General features: G+C 41.9%; 1 protein-coding gene across 2 annotated transcripts in view; it reads left to right on the top strand.

Moving 5' to 3' along the window:
* Nucleotides 1-9,687, top strand: part of FRMD4B (FERM domain containing 4B) — a gene marked incomplete at its 5' end in the record, with an annotated part of 176,306 nt that extends 166,619 nt beyond the window's left edge. For both annotated transcript variants that reach the window (XM_083355174.1, XM_083355173.1), the window contains 3 exons: nucleotides 80-870; nucleotides 3,216-3,348; nucleotides 7,513-9,687. In XM_083355174.1, the coding sequence (XP_083211300.1) occupies nucleotides 80-870; nucleotides 3,216-3,348; nucleotides 7,513-7,633 (1,045 nt within the window). In that variant the 3' untranslated portion in view covers nucleotides 7,634-9,687. The remainder of the gene's footprint in view (nucleotides 1-79; nucleotides 871-3,215; nucleotides 3,349-7,512) is intronic.
* Nucleotides 9,688-17,115: the final 7,428 nt, after the last annotated feature.

The raw sequence follows: 17,115 nt of genomic DNA, 5'->3' as shown, positions 1-17,115 counted from the left end.
TTTGCATCTATTGCTCTATGCTTTTTATGGGAACTGACTGTTTGCTTTCCTTGTAACAAAAACCTGTTTCTTTTTTCAGACCCGATACATCCCCTCAGCACTGTTTGGATACCCAAACTACCTTCTTATCCGAAACCACCAGTGAAAAGCCAATGTTCACCCTTTCAAAATCCCAAAGAAGTAGCAGCACAGAAATCCTAGATGATGGATCCTCCTACACCAGCCAATCCAGTGCAGAGTATTACTGCATGACCCCAAATTCAAAGCCCTGCTATAGCACCCAAACCCTTGACAACCGCACTAGAAACAGGAGACGGTCCAAGAAACAGAACATTTCTGCTTCCAGTTCAGGAAGTATGCCTAACCTAGCCCAGAAGGACAACTGCAATGGGGTCTATGCAAAAAAGCAAGGACAGATGCCGACCAGTTGCTACATTTCTGGCTATGCCCCTTCTACAGGGGGCGACATATATTACAACAGTGGCTATGTATATGAGAATGGCACAGAGGGCCAATACACGGTCAACCCTTCCTATCGTTCCTCAGCACACTATGGGTACGAACGTCGATATCGGGAATTCAGATCTTTCCACGAAGATGAAATGGAGCGAGTGCCACACAATCCATACGCCACGCTGCGCTTGCCCCGGAAGCCATCAATGAAAACAGAGCACATCACTAAAAATATCCACAAGGCCTTAGTTGCAGAGCATCTTCGTGGCTGGTACCAGCGTGCCTCTGGACAAAAAGAGCAGGTCCTTGGCTTGCAGGCAGGCCTTGATGCTGATCGTGAGTCCCAGAGAGGCCTAGGCTGTGCTGGACTACAGATGCTAAGTTGTCAAAGCAGTCATTCATCTTCTTTCTCTTTAGGTAACTCTACCGCTTGTCAGGTGGTTTGTTTTTGTTTTGTTTTTTTAACTGCTCTGTTTTGCGTTGATGTTCCTCAGAGATCTTGCATGCTTTGGTCCAATGAATGAATAATGGCCTCTGTCTGCAGGAGGTTTATCTATTATCACTATGAAACGCCATCCATTCATTTGCGTGACCAAAGCTCTTATTTTAATAAGTGGGAAACTCTCCTCTCATAGAAGCTCATTATCAGATAATAGAAGGAAGTGTTTAATTAGATTGCAAATGGTGGGGCGAGGTATAGAAAGGAGAATTCTCCAATTGTTGGTGGTTAAAAACTTGAGTGTTTGGGGAATCTGGAATATGAGTAGCTATATAATGGGCTGAATGCAACACAAAAATGGAATACTTGGCATTCCCAGCAATGGTAGCCATCATCTGGCTGATAATCTGGGAACTGTACTCCTAAAACATCCCAAAAGCATCTGGTTAGGGAAGGCTGAGATGCCCTGAATAGTATTAACCTACCATCCTTTAAGGGACGCGGTGGCTCAGTGGGTTAGGATGCTGAGCATGTCGATCAGAAGGTTGGCAGTTTGGTGGGTCAAATCCCGAGTGCCGCGTAACAGAGTGAGCGCCTGTTACTCGTCCCAGCTTCTGCCAACCTAGCAGTTCAAAAGCACATAAAAATGCAAGTAGAAAAATAGGGACCACTATGGTGGGAAGGTAACAGCGTTCTGTGCGCTTTTGGCATCTAGTCATGCTGACCACATGACCACGGAGACGTCCTCAGACAAGCGCTGGCTCTTCGGCTTTGAAACGGAGATGAGCACCGGCCCCTAGAGTCAGAAACGACTAGCACGCATGTGCAGGGGAACCTTTACCTTTACCATCCTTCAGATGTCTTAGGCTGTAATTTCCAGAAATACTTAACAGCATGACCAGTGCTCATAGCAATAGTACAAAATGTCAGAGGATGTGGATCTTGGTTGTACCTGTTATAGATTATAGCTTGAGTGAGAGAATTACTCATGTTTGAATTTAGATGTCAGCACTTACCCACTATTTTATTCATTATTTACATGCAACTTTTAATGTGCAACTTGCTATTTAAGTGTTCTTCATTAGGTCAGCTTAGTCATGGTACTGTATCTTTCACAAACAGAATCAGAAAAACTCAACCAAGTGTTGTGGATTTTACCCAAGTAATTGATGAGATTTCTGTTATACTGGTTTTAAAAGAATGGTCATACTGGTTTGTAATAGGGTCGGGTGTCAACAGTGTGTGCAGGAGGTTAAGAAATTTGAGACAAGCCTTACAGGTTTGTACAAATGGCTCATCAGATCCCACATCCTGTCTCCCATAGTGACGAGGGCCTGGAAGGAACCAAGTGTTTAATCACAGGAGATAACCTTTAAAAGGCAACCCATTTTGGGCAGTGGAAAAGTCCAAGATAGTTATAATCGTTGTAGAATTTATTCTGCTGAGGCTTCTTATCCCACAACTTTTTCATTGTTATTGAAAAAGAGGTAAACTATCGGCAGTCTCTCATTGTAAAATGTTATCCCAAATATAAGGGTTCTGTACAGGTGTTTATTGTACAATTCTGGAAATTCTGGATAGACTTTTGAAAGTGAAAAAAATAATAATAAACAAACTTCAGAAAGCCTTAAAATGTGGCAGAGCCTAAATGGTATTAGAAGGTGTTGGATTAGAATTAAGAAAACTCAGGTAAAAATTCCACATTCAGTCTCTCTCCCAAATCAACTCACATGGTAGGAGAGCATAAAATTGAGAAAGGGGATATAATGAGCTCCTATAGGAAGGACAGGGTCTAACTCTAGCAAATGTATCTGCCGTTGCTGGTGATAAATTCCAAATGTTAGATAAAGAGCGATGGCCCCAAAGCACCAGATGAGCTTTCTTGCTAAATGGAGATTTAAAGCAGCCTTTTCAGTCCAAATCCAACACCCTAATCAGTACATCACCAGGCAGGTGGTCATTTTTAATTTCATCTTTCATCTTTTGCTGAAAGCCAGTGAGCTCAGCATTAATTTGCTAAAGTTCATCTTACATCGGCAAAGCTGGAATAAAATGTATAAATATTTTAAGATAACCTTTCCCAATATAGTTCATGTAGATGTATCAGGATCCACCTCCCATGTGCTAAATTGGGAGAGGCGGCTGCATTAAAAGGAGTGTTCTAATCAAATTGGCATTTCACTTTCATCTGGGATGTTTTGTACAGTATTTCTTTGAACTCAAACCATGTAGCCAAATTTTTATCTAAGCAGTTCTTATCCAAATGAAAAAAATTCATTGCTGTCATTCTTTTTCTCCTTATCTCTTCTTTCCTCAATTGCAGCATCCTCAACAAATTCCTCTGTGAACTGGCGTAATCAGGTTTTGTTAGGACTTCCTGATTATGATACACTATCACAGTCGTCTTTTGCCAGCTGTTACGGGAATGTGTATGGGAACCACCCACTGCAGAGCAGGTGAGGCGTGGGTTTATCTCTGCAGCTTTTGTGAACGTAGAAAGGCCTACATGTTGGGCAGCGACCCCTACAGTATGCTTCATGTTGCTGAAAAAATTGCTTAATAAATTGTAGCACACAATTGCAAAAACCGTAGACTTGGGGTGGGAGAAGGTTAAAAACCACATCTGTATAGGAATGATCAGGTGCTGCATCTCAGCCCAGTGAAGCCATCAGTGAGAAAAAAATAGCACAAACATAAGGCTATATAATATATAATGTAACTGTCCATTTCCAGGACCTGATTTCCTGAAGTCTGCCCTTTACCTTATATTAGATCAATTCAACCTGTTTAGTATAATCCAGGCCCAATTCAAAGAGCTGGTAATTAATTTTAAAGCTCAACTTGGCATAACACCAGGATGCCTCTTGACACCTCTTTGCCAGAACAAAATATGCCCATCCAGTCCAGTCACGAAGAGAGGACCTCCTGAAGTTTGCTGGAGATGGTAAAACAAAAGACTTTCCCTGTAATAATTCCCAAAGTATGGAATACCTTCCTCCTAGGAATGTCTGCAAACCACACCTTTCTGCAGTTCCATAAACAGATTAAAACTGATTTATTTCAAAACCCTTTTGGTGCCAGGTGAGTGCCTTGGACACCTATCTTAGGTATTATTTGTAGTTGTATCTTTCCTCAGGGTTGGGAGGTGTTTTTTTGTACTGCTCTGGATTTAACTATTTATCCTGTGTTCTTTTGTTTTCCTTTTGTTTGATGTTATATGACACTCATAATCCTGTGGGATTGGGGAGAGTTCTGAGTCCTGTCAAATAAGTAAATGGAAGTATAGAAATATTTTATTGTTGTACACAGAGTTGCCTTTTGTGAGATGGACAGCTAGCTATTCAAATTTGATGAATAAATAAATAAAGACAAAGGCACTGCCACATCCGGGCCTTCTTTGTGTATTCTGTTTGTCTCTTTCTTTTCCAATCTGGCTTCTGAAAAATAGATACAAAGATTAGGTAGGGCAGCCTCCTTCAGCCTGTTTACTTGAGTCCTGTGAGGCTGAGAGTTGCAGCTTTTATAGCTGGGATGGCACCAAGCTGCCAAATGCACGTTTATGCTTTTTAAACAAAATGCATACGTGTTCTCCAGATGACATTCAAGGACACCACCAATAACCCTCATGCCTTGTTTTCCATTACTTTTTTTTTCCCCTTGTATTTTCTCCTTGGCTTTCATGGCACTTCTGCCAACAGCAAGTAGCTTGACGTTTCCCTCCAGTGCTGCCAGTTGCTTCCCCCCCTCCCACACACACCAATCCTGAGGTTTCTATTTGTTTCCCTAATCCCTGTTTTGTGCCTGTTCCTGCTCCCTCTCCCCTCCCCTTTTCTGTTTTGTTGTCTTAAATTCTTTTCTCCCTTAGAACAAAGCCCTTCTGTGTCTTTAACATCTGCAGGAATGACTTGATGTTTAAATTCCTTGAAATAAGAGGATCAGTGGGGTAGGTGGTTTGAACTAGAAAAAGAGCCGAGGTTGCCTACCCCTGAACTAGAGGATTGCTTATTGCTGAGCAGAGTTAAGGGGAAATGAATTTGTGATGTTGTGGCATTTGCTTCATTTTAAAGAGGGCTTTTAAAACTGACCTGTTCCAAGTGATTTTCTTTTTTTTTTTTAAAAAAAAGGCTTAAAGGTGAAAAAAATATATAACCGAACAAAAATTGTGAGTTCTTTTATTGTTTGATTAATGTCACCTTTTAGGAGAATTGCCAAGGCCTATTTAGCACCATTTTTACCACAGAACAAAAATAAAATGAGAGATGGCTTTGCTGTCAAATTCCAGCAGCATACTCTGTTACTTTGGTGGGTGGGGAGGGGGGCTGCAGAGTAGGAGCTGGGGTGCCATGAATAACCAAGAGGTACTCCTTCTCCACCCTTGCTCTAAACTATTACAGGTAGTCCTCATTTAATGACTGCCTCATATAGCAACCATTCAACAGTTATGATAGTAATAAAGAAGTAACTTGCAACCAATGCCCGCTTTTACAACCTCCACAGGTCTGTAAAGCAAAGGAAAGCTGAAATAAGATCATAAACACAGTTCACTGCTGAGTTGACAATCCCAATCATGGTTGCTAAATGAGGACAGTCTTACCTGTTTTATTGCCAACAAGACCATGTTGTAAACTGAGGCTTGCTTCATAATTAACGCTTCACCATTCCTGGCAGAAGCTATAGGTAATACACTATTCTGTGTATAAACCAGTCCTAAATTTTTAGGGTGGGATGAGTATTTTTAATGGGTGTTTAGTTACAAGGATATAATTTACTATTGCTATATGTTCATAGCAGTGACTTAAAAAAATACATACACAAATAGTCCTATGACCACATTTGGGACTGGATAATTTATTGTTAAGCAGTGCAGTTGTTAAGTAAGGCATCCAATTTTATTACTGTGGTATTGCTGTGGTTGTCATCACGTGATTGCAAGTTTGCGACTGTTCCTGCCAGCTTCACATTCATTTCGTTTTGTTGGAAACCAGCTGGCAAGTTTGCAAATCACAAACATTTGACCATGGGATGTTGCAGCAGCTGTAAATGTGAGCCAGTTGCCTGGATCACAATATTGTGACTGTGGGGATGCTGCAATGGTCATAAGTATGAGGATCGGTTATAAGTAAAAAAAATTCATTGTAACTTCAAATGGTTACTAAATGAATGGTCATAAGTTGAGGTCTGCCTGTATAACAGATTAATTGTTATCTAAATGGCTATTGACTGTGTGGCTTGTGGACTGCATCCATTTGTGTCTTTCCAACACCCTGCCTTCATAATTTTTTATTTTTATTTATTTTAATTCCATTTATATCCCGCCCTTCTCCGAAGACTCAGGGCGGCTTACAAGCTTAGCAGTAGCCTTCATTCTATGTATATGCCTGCTTATTAGGGCTTTCACACACACCCCAAGCGGCATTATTACAAAGTCAGCTTAATTGCCCCCAACAATCTGGGTCCTCATTTTACCTACCTCGGAAGGATGGAAGGCTGAGTCAACCTTGAGCCTGGTGGGATGCGAACCTGCACTAATTGCAGGCAGCTGGTGTTACTTAAGGAGGCATTAGCCCACTGCTTGAATGACCTTAACTTCTTGGCCCAAAGGTGCTTTTCCAAAAGGCAATTGGACTTCCTTGGGGGTTTTTTTTCTTTGAAAATGTTTCACTTCTCATCCAAGAAGTTTCTTAAGTTCTGGAAGTGAAAAGCTTCTTGGATGAGAAGCGAAACATTAAAAAAAAAGTCCAATTGCCTTTTGGAAAAGCACCTTTGGGACAGCCATGACCTAGATCAGGGGTAGGTAACCTTGGCTCTTTTATAACTCTTTTATGATTTTTATGCTGGCTCAGGAATTCTGGGAGTTGAAGTCCACAAGTCATAAAAGAGCCAAGGTTGCCTACCCCTGACTTAGATGATTGAGAAGCTCCAGACACTCTTAGCTTTTGTCAGAATCCATTTATATCACATTCATAAATGTATGTTTAAAACATTATCCCCCCCATATGGATTCTGCCATCTCCCGAGGAAGGAGGAGCATATGTGGATTCAGCCTGCCTTAGGTTATTTCAAAGACCAAGGGAACCTTTTGAACTGGGGGAACAAAAGGGAGGGTTAGAGAAGAAGGCATCTGGCCTGTATCTTCTTTTAATTCTGGAGAGGAAGAAGGCAATAACCATAAAGATTCGAAGTTCCTTTTTTCCCCCACGAAAGGGATGACACGAAGTAGAAGGATGGGGGCTGACCAAATGGGGTTGAGGGAAGGCGGGTTGAACCGGGTATCCTTTATAAAATTTCAATTTGTAAAACAATACTAAGTCCTGTCTTGTATTCCCACAACCAAGCATGTCCTAGTAAAGATTCTTTTTGGACTAGAACTGACTCCCAAGATTTTTTGTCTTCCTAAGACGTGGATTGGGGTGGGTCCTGACAGCTTTATTGGGGTTTTGGATGCCCATAAATTTTATGTGGCAATCAGAAAATAGCACGATGCAGGCTGCCTTCTCTTAAAAGTTGGCTTCAGAACATCCCTTGAAAGAACTGGGAGGTCTGTTTAGAATAAGAAGGCCTTCTGGGTGAACTCTAAAGGAACACCTGGCCTACCACTGATGGTTGTGCTTCTTTTCCAGGATATATCCTGAAACTAACCAGTTGGGCAGCAGCAATCGGAACCCTTTGCAAGAAGGTCTGCAAGAGAGCGAGCAGAGACTTTTCTGGCACGAGGATTCAAAACCTGGGACTTTAGTATGAACTTGCCCTCTCCTTCAAATGCCCCATGTGCCTTGCACCTTACACACATTTTCCCTACGAAAATAAGGTTCCTGGTGCAGCAGCTCCCATCAGGGAGGTTGTGCTGGAAGGACAAGAAGCATTCAGTGAGAGAAACCGAAAGGATCTCGCCTGTAAGCTCGCACAACAGTGTGAATCTGAATATCCTCAGCAAAGGAAGAGGACTCCAGTTGCCTGCTTTTAAAGTTCCTAACCTTCAGATGCTACTTTGGGTTAAAAGTATTTTTGAAAGCACTTTTTATTTTTATGTTGGGGAAAATGGGGAGGAGTTGTGGACGTTGCGAAACATCCCCAAATGTGAAAAGAAGATACTTGTTGGGATGAGGTTATTTTTTAGCAGCACAATTTGGAGAGAAAGAAGCAAGCAACATGAGAGTCGCATCTGCCGATCAAAAAGATTCTATTGAAGGATGCCACGAGCATAATGAGCAGAGTGGAAGACTGTCTTTGTATTGCAATGCTACTTGAAGGATGCTTGTGTGTGTGTGTGTGTGTGTGTGTGTGTGTGTGTGTGTGCGTTTTAAACAGTATTCCGAATAAGGTTAAAGTTCTTTTAAAGGTATGCCATCTTGGGTATAGATATATATCCATAAGTTTAAACACGGAGTGGGATGGGGGTGGGGGCAGAGAAATAGTTGCACATAAAAGTAATAAAGCATTATTGTTTTCCTGACTTTAAAAAAAATGCAATTTTACATGTTCTCTTCCCCGTCCTTTCCCATGTTGCTGTGTAATTATCAAGGTTTAATACGGAATGCACCAGGACACATTTGAGGTGCTTTCACAGAATTGTTTACAAGAGCTACACTGTCTTCCATTTGCAACACTCCCAGATTTCCCCCCCCCCCTTTTCTTCTGTGTTTCTCTCCAGGAAAAAAAATCCTTACAGTAAAAGAAAAAGGCAGAAAAGCAGCACAATAACCTTTGAATACAAGCACCAAGCGCTTCCTCTGTCCAGAAATCCCATAATATCCAATGACTGGAAACAGAAACTTTGCAGTTGACCAATTGGGGCTATCTGGGCCAGTATTATTCTTCGTTTAATAGTGAATGCAAATACATTAATTACACCATGTCGGTGCCTTGAAATCGATAGGCATTAATAAAACGGGGGGGGGGAGTACAAGATGTGCAGAACAAATGCACAAAGAAGTCCGAACTTTGAGGAGGATTCATTGGCTAGGATTGGCATTGTGGGAAAAAGGGCGAAGCAGGAAGTAATCCAGGTTGGGAATTGAATTAAGAGCAGACAATCTTGAATTCCCGTTTGGTAAATCAGGAGCTGGATACACGTTTTGTTTCCACCCTTCTGTGAAATCAACTGATCTGATCTGTGAATGGAAATGTGTGCATACATTATAAATTGACTTCTATAACTTGGGACCACAGAGTGATAAGTAACTTATTTCCAATAAACTCAGTAAATTTTGGGTTTGGTGCAAAAGAGAGAGATAACAATCAAGTTACAGGTTTTTGCCACGAAGGATCAGCCTACCTCATATCTATCTGTAGGACTAAACACCATCTATCAGACGTTTGCAGCCTATATACAATTATATTTGTTTCTCAGTTACACTGTGCTTCAGGATTCTCTAAAATGGTGCTGTTTGGGACTTTAAAAAATAGGGTCCATCACTCCTTATCCATATTGTGAATACAATAGTTTCTGGGGGGGAAATGAATCTTTTTACTGATACTCCAAAGCATGTACAAAGAATTCTATATATGCTCACATGAATATATATGTGAGTCTGTGTATTCACATAAACACACAGGCGTACACTCACAAAGAGAAGCTGAATTTGTTAAGCTGGTCCTTAGTCATTTGTATTATTAAAGTTTTAAGTTTGGAATAAACATTGAAAATGTAAAACACAAATAATTTATTTCTTTGTGCATATTTATATAGCCTTTTAAAAACAAGAAAATCTTTTTTGCTTATTCTTTTACTGCTACAGACTTTTCAGAGACCTATGATTTTGTATAGGTAAATAAACTTTATGCTACTAAATACTTCCTTACTTTCTTTTTGTTTGTTTAAGACTTTCCTTCTCAACTTTAAGGGCATTGGAGCATAAAATAAAACATAAAAAAACAAAACTGAGGCCAACTTGCAAGATTACCAGTTCTTACAAATTTTCAATACTAACATATGAGACATCACAAGATTTTGTAATTGTCATAGAAAATTCTCGGAGGAAAAGTTGCAGCACTTTTTTGGAATTTGGGCTATCTTTTCCATAAAGATAGATGTTAAGTTTCTAGTGTATTCACCATTGTCTGAACCAAGCTGCTCGTATAACAAAATGTCTAACAAGGTAAGCTTTGAAAAACTCAACAGGAAAATTCGTATCCTCTATATCTCTTTTTCGCTCTATCTCATACATTCTTTTGAAATTAAAACATCCAGTCAGCCGACAGAACAGCTATATCAGTTTGCCATGGAGAGAAAAATGAGCCGTATGCAGGAACACAGAAACAACTGCACAGGCCTGTATAAACTGAACACACAACATTGCCCGTGCCAGAACTCTGTTTTGGGGAAACCAGTGAATACACTTAACAATTTTGAAGCTGTCTGTGGGCGCTCACAGATTTCTGCCATAATGGCAGAGCCATAAATAAAACATGAACTTCCTAGAAGGCCAATGGATTAAATTATTTTCCAGAATGGTTCAGAGATCAGGAGCATTTAATTCCATTAAAAAAATAATGCCTTGAGTTCAGAGAATGGTCCAATCTCAATACTCATTTTTCTCTCTGCTATCAAAAGGCAAGATATCAGGAGTGGGACCTACTAAGCATTACAGTGGAGTCTTAAGTTTCCTCACCTCACCTCATCTTGACCTAAGAAGGAAAGTTAAACCTGTCACAGGTTAACCTAAATAACCTTCTTTTGCAAACAATGAACTGAGGAAGCTCAGATAAGCTTCTTGATTGGCGTGCTTCAAACATGCTTTAGGAGCAGGGGGGGGGGAACCACCTTTTGTACACTTCTGTATATGACAGGACTGGCCCCTTATTAGCAGCTGCCCATAGTTCAGGCCAAGCAGGCTAAATCAAAGCAGGTGCATTAGAGAAAATGGTCCCCCCCCAAATAGTATTTCCACCTGACATGACCACATGTATGCAAGAAGGGTTCTTTGTTGCTGTCTCCTGAATCTTGCCTTGTGGTAATTCCTACCTGCACTTTTTCAAGGCAAAGTGGGGACGAGAACTAAGCAGCTTTCCTCCCCCCCCCCCGCCCCAGCTTTGCCTTATTTGAAACCTGGGAGAGAAAAAGCAACCAGTGAACAAAGAGCTAAACATATACAGTTGCCACACTTAAACTTGAGTAATGCTGCAAAGATTCAAGAACAAGATTGCAGAAAAGATGGATATTGAGAAGGGAGATCAAAGGCAAGAGACACACGATGTGCATGTCAACAGATGGAGTTTTTCAAACAGTGACAACAAGGGAGAATGAAACAAGATCCCAGGGAGAACTGGAAAATTGAAGGCCTGTATACAAAGACATGACATTTGCTGCTGTCAGACGTGATGATAGCTGACAATTTAGATGGTTTTAAAAGCAGACTAGATTGCTTATTGGGGGAGAGGGCAAAACATACAATAGCTGTCAATACTGATGTCTGGATGGCACTTTCTGAATCAAGGCTAGAATGAGATAAATACCTGCTATAGTGGAGACATAAAAGAAATGAAAGGCTATATCTGGTTGATCAGTGTATAATATAGAATCTTGGTCTTAGTAGGGCATTGCCTTAATCCAACAGGGCTCCCTGTAAATTTAGGCTATGGATATAGCAACAGCACTTAGACTTATATACTGCTTCATAGTGCTTTACAGCCCTCTCTAAGCAGTTTACAGAGTCAGCGTATTGCTGCCAACAATCTAGATCCTCATTTTATCGACCTCTGAAGGAGGGAAGGCTGAGTCAACCTTGAGCCGGTGAGAACTGAACTCCTGGCAGTGAGCAGTGAGTTAGCCTGCAATATTGCATTCTCACTACTGCGCCACTACGGCTTCTGATATAATGGAAAAAGGGCTAAAATTAGAAAAGAGTCTCTTCAAAGGCAACCATGAGCCTCCCCAGGTTTCTGTTGAGAAAGAGCAAATTTCTAATGCTCATTTTGCCATTAGCAACAAGATTATGAGGCAGAAATCCTTAGAAGTGAATCTTACTGAATAGCCAGCAATATAACCAGTTTTGCTATCCAATGCAATAGCTAATGAACTTTTTCTCGATGGAATTCATAATGACCAGCAGGACCCAGTGGTAAATAGCTGGCCTCTCCCAAAATGTTGATAGTCTGTATTCATATAGTCATTGCACATACTTGCAGATCTTCAGCCACCAAGCTAATGCCACCCAACAAATCATACCAGGCCACAACACACCAGAAGTTACAAAGTGTATTTAGATAAGAAAACAATTTCAAATCACATGGTATAAGAGATATAAATGCAATACAATAAATAATGATTTAAAAAACATCTGCCTGAGTTGGGATACCCTTACACACACACAATCAGAACATGAAACCTTCATCATGATACCAAACCCTGCTTACCTCCATGATGGACAGTCTGTTCTGTTCCAGCCTACGACCGGCCCTGTTTGAATGTCAGGGACAACCCCTTTTTATAGTCAACAGGCTGGAAGAACCCACCAAATTTATTTACAAAGAAATCAAAAGTTCAAACAAGAGTTAAACAGGAATAACAGACCAGGACTTTAGCAGAAGATCTTCAAACAGTTGCCTTCAGCAACCAGCACCTCCCACACCTTCCCCTTTTATCAGCAGTCCCAAGGCGTGGCTTCTCATTGCCTTCTTTTCCTCTCACCGAGTTGCCTCATTGCCTTTCTCTGTTCTGCTCTGCTGGATTGCCTCCTGCTCCTAGCGTCCCTGAATAGATCCAGCTGTGAATCATCTACGTCCAATACCTCGTGCTCACACGGCTGAGTCTGATGAGGAACATGACAGGAGGGGCCAGGCTGAGAGTCCTGCAGTGTATCAAAGCCTCCCTCTGACACCAAAGGCTCTCCAAACCCCTCCTCCTCCTCCTCTTCAGAATCATCAGGCTCAGCTACCAGTATCACAGGCTGATGCTGAATCACAACGCAGTCCTACTACTGTATTGTTGCTGAGACAAAGCTTCAAGTCAGCCAAGATCTAGTCATGGGTGACCTGTTGCTCTTAACTGCATCTCCTGGAAAGTCCAAACAGAGCTGGGGCAACTAGAATCAGACTGATCTAAGATGGCGGCACCTGGAATGGCTGCGGCTGCATTGGCTCTTGAAGGCAAATAGTTTTGGGAGGGATAGTAAGGGCTATAGGCCACATGATCAGGAAATTTTAATGTGTTTGAGCAACATGGTGGAACTAAGGTAACATACGACATACGACCGACAATCTTTGCTGGCCTGGTGAGTTTCTAGTTGTTTTGGAACTGTTGGTGAGACTGTTAAAAGTCGTTGGCACTGTTTGAATTTGTTCTACCAGCAGCAAGATCTGACTGCTGGCCCAGTGATGGATTGTATTGCAAATCAGGGCTGTTTCCAGAGGAGGCAGAGGAGGAGAGGACCTGGAGCTTATGGAGCAAAGGAACTGGATGAGGCTGTCGGCAGGCCCAGAGGAAGAGAGAGAGGCTTTTGGAGGAGTTGGTGGCGGCGGCAGCGTGCTCCAGGGGCAAAAAGAAGCAAGGCCTCTTTAAGGAAAAGGTGGAATAGTCAGGATCAGAAAAAGGAAAGAAGGCGAGGTTGTCAGAATACAAGCGAATTTGAGAGCTAATCCACATGGAGCCCCATTTCCATCTGTCCTGTGTGCCATCGTTCACTCCCTAGAGACCAAAATGGACAATGTGAAATTTGAGCGGGCCATGAACAAGAAGTATATATCGGAGGTGGTGACCCTTTGAGAGCTGTATGCAACGAAATTTCATTTTGATGTATGCCGATTGGTGTACATTCAAAGTGACAATAAAGTTATCCTTATCATTATTATCTTCCACCTTTTGTTCCAAATGCCTAAACAGACTTTGCAACCATCAAAATTTGAAAGGAGGCATGCAAAGTCTAGATACAGTAGTTCACAGATTAGTGGTACAGCTGTTTTCAGGAATTACTTCCTAATGTGGTCTAACCCTTATAGCAGGGGTATCAAACTGCCAGCCCATGGGCCAGATGAGTCATGGTGAAACCGTGCCCACCCCATTGCCGGCAATGGAAAAAAAATAACGATACGCCGTGACACGTCACGTAACATTGCAAGTTTGACACCCCTGCCTTAGAGGTTCAACTTGAGAAAACAATGGAGCAATAGAAGTAGCAGCTGTAATATTTCAATCAAAATACACAATTTTGATAAGATTACTTAGAACCATCTTATGTAAGGTGTGATAAAAGATAATGGCCTCTTCAAGTGGACTTCTTCAATTCTAGGAAGTGGCATGGTCCTCTTAACATGAAATGTAATGCTGGTTACCAACTTGGCTGGCTTCAAAAGTAATAATAATAAGTTGGACCAAATCATAGATGTCCTGGGGTACAGTGGCTATTAGTCTTAATGGCACTGTGACTGCCTCTGCTGGGAGGCTAGTGGGATTCCTTTTACAGTTGGTTGGCTATTGTGAGACTGATGCACTAGATCAGGGGTGTCAAACTGGTAGCCCGCGGGCCAGATGTGCCATCAGGAAACCGTGCCCACCCCATTGCCGGCAATGGAGAAAAAGCTCCGATATGTCACACGATATCACGTGACGTCGCAGGTTTGACATGTCTGGACTAGTTGGGTCAGAAATCCAATCCAGCATATTTTTATCCTGATGTTCCTATTCGTAGAGTTTTCTTGACCTTGACAACAGTAAGAAATGCCTTTTTCCAGGATGTTTTTTGCCTCCCAATCTATGTAGGTTATAGCCTTGATATTTTCTAATGGCCTCTGTATCCAAGGTCGAAGAAGACCAATGCCTACTTTTAGAGGTAAGCTAAAGTTTAGTATTTGCAACAAAGTTGAAGTAGGGTCATAAATATCTCTAAAGTATAATGTTTAATGTCTTCATTTCTACCATGTTAACAATATCATACAAAGATAGGACCTAGCTATTTGAAGGAACATCTATCTCTGATGGCTTCAGCCCATCAGGTGAGATCAGGCAGATTGACTGCCTTTAGGTGTCTCTTTTAGGTGTCATCTCAGGATCTAGCAAGTAAAACCTCTCTGATTTATATGGATCCCACCTTAAGGACTTTCAGAATGTTACTGGATATTTACCTGCTCTCCCAGGCCTTGAGCTGAGCCAAAGATCCTTTCTTCGTTACTAATATCAAAACTGTCCAGTTCAATGGACAAAACTGTCAACGTGATCATGGATCATTACAATGAGACTCCTTGTACAAAAGTGGAATCTATGACAAGTGCAATCTTGATCAGCTGTAGAAAAACTGAGTAATGTCTGCCATAAACCAAAGGAATCCTTTTAGCAACTTTTGTCATCTGGGGCTGTGAGGACCTCTAGTGTCTTATTAGCATCATTACAAGCTAAATGGTCTTTCCATGACAATCAAGGAAACGGTTCTGTAGATCAGGGGTCCCCAACCCTCCTGTGGACCAGTACCGGGCCGCAGCATGCCAGCAACCGGGCCACACAAACAAGCAAAGCCCCATCCATGGGATGCAGCAGCACACAAAACCACGCCCTTCCAGTCCATGGAAAAACCTCTCTCCACGTAACCGGTCCCTGGTGTCCAAAAGGTTGGGGACCTCTGCTGCAGAGGCTTAAAAATTAACTGCTTACAAATGTTCAAATCGTACATTTTAAAGGCTGAAATCCAGTTGGGAGATCACCTAGTCCAGGGGTAGGCAACCTTGGCTCTTTTATGACTCGTGGACTTCAACTCCCAGAATTCCTGAGCCAGCACAGCTGGCTCAGGAATTCTGGGAGTTGAAGTCCACGAGTCATAAAAGAGCCATGGTTGCCTACCCCTGACCTAGTCCAACTCCTTCCCTAGTAGAGTAATTCACTGCTGTCCGAACTCTGCTTCAACACATCCAGCAAAAAAAAAAAAAGGCCCCTGTCTTTAAAGGCACTCTGATGTATTTACTGGACAACTTTTATTTTTAGGCATTTTTGTCCTCCAATCTATTTCTTGTACTTTAAATCAATTGATTTTTGTCCCATCTTCAGGAACAATTCTCCACTGAATCCATAGGGGAAAGTTTCAAAAACATAATAAACCCCTATCCTCTTTTTTTTCTTCGTCAGGCTAAACATATCCAGTACCGCTAAACACTCTTCTTCTTTGGTTTTCCTCCTTGGCCTTGCCTTTCATCTTGGCTGCTCTCCACTGAACAGACTCCAATTTCTCGGTGTTCTTTCTGAAACAGGGCACAGTATTTTAGACGTGATTTGGACTGCACAAAACAGAGAGGAACAATGGGTTCCCCTGATATTGACGCCACTGTATACTTCTATTGCTACAGCCTAGGGCTGCATTTAGAGGTACTGGTAATCCTTGACTTACAATCATTCATTTAGCAACCGTTCAAAGTTATATAAAGGCACTGGAAAAAAGTGAGTTACAACAGTTACGATGGTTGCAGAATCTCCAGGGTTACGTGATCAAAATTTGGGTAGTTAGCAAACTGGCATGCATTTATGATGGTTGCAGTGTCTCAGGTTCACGTGATCACCATCTGCATCCTTCCCAAGTGGCTTCCAACAAGCAAAGTCAATGAAGGAAGCTGGATTCACTTAACAACCAGAGTGGTTTGTTCAATAACTGTGGCAACAAGGGCATAAAAGCGGGTAAGTCACTTAACAGCCACCTTGCTTAGCAATGGAAATTCTAGTCCCGATTTTGATCACAAGTTGAGGATTGTGTGTACTTCTTTGGCAGCTCCATCTCCCTGTTGTCTATGGAGATTCTCAATCATCCAGGTCATGGTTGTCCCAAAGGTGCTTTTTCAGGAGACAACTGGACTTTCTTATTTTTCTTTGAAAACATTTCGCTTGTCAACTAAGAAGCTTCTTCAGCTCTGACTGGATGGTGGGGAAATGGAAGGATTTATACATTTGCATTCCCTTAGAGAGTCATTGAGGCCACTTGGAGGTTTATCTGTGTCCTCAGGGTCATCTGAGTAGTGCAAATGGGTGTAGAACCTTCTTGAAACTGCTGAAAGGACTATGTTGTAGACTGGAGATAGATGATGTCGTGTCCCTCCTGTGTTATATATGTAAACAGTTCAATAATACTTCATCGACAAAGTATATAAACTAAGAAGCCGTCTGACAGGAAAACACGCGGGAACTTTGACAGCTGTCAAAGTTCCCCGCACAGCGCAGGCGCCACCACTGACAGCTCGCGGCTGTCAAACTCCGGACCATGAGGAAGCCTGAGCTGTCAAAAGCGTCCACCGCACAGCGCAGGCGCAACCAC

The sequence above is a fragment of the Vipera ursinii genome, assembly GCF_947247035.1.
Source record: "Vipera ursinii genome assembly, chromosome: 2".
Taxonomy (NCBI): domain Eukaryota; kingdom Metazoa; phylum Chordata; class Lepidosauria; order Squamata; family Viperidae; genus Vipera; species Vipera ursinii.
This window is presented reverse-complemented; position numbering and strand designations above follow the sequence as displayed.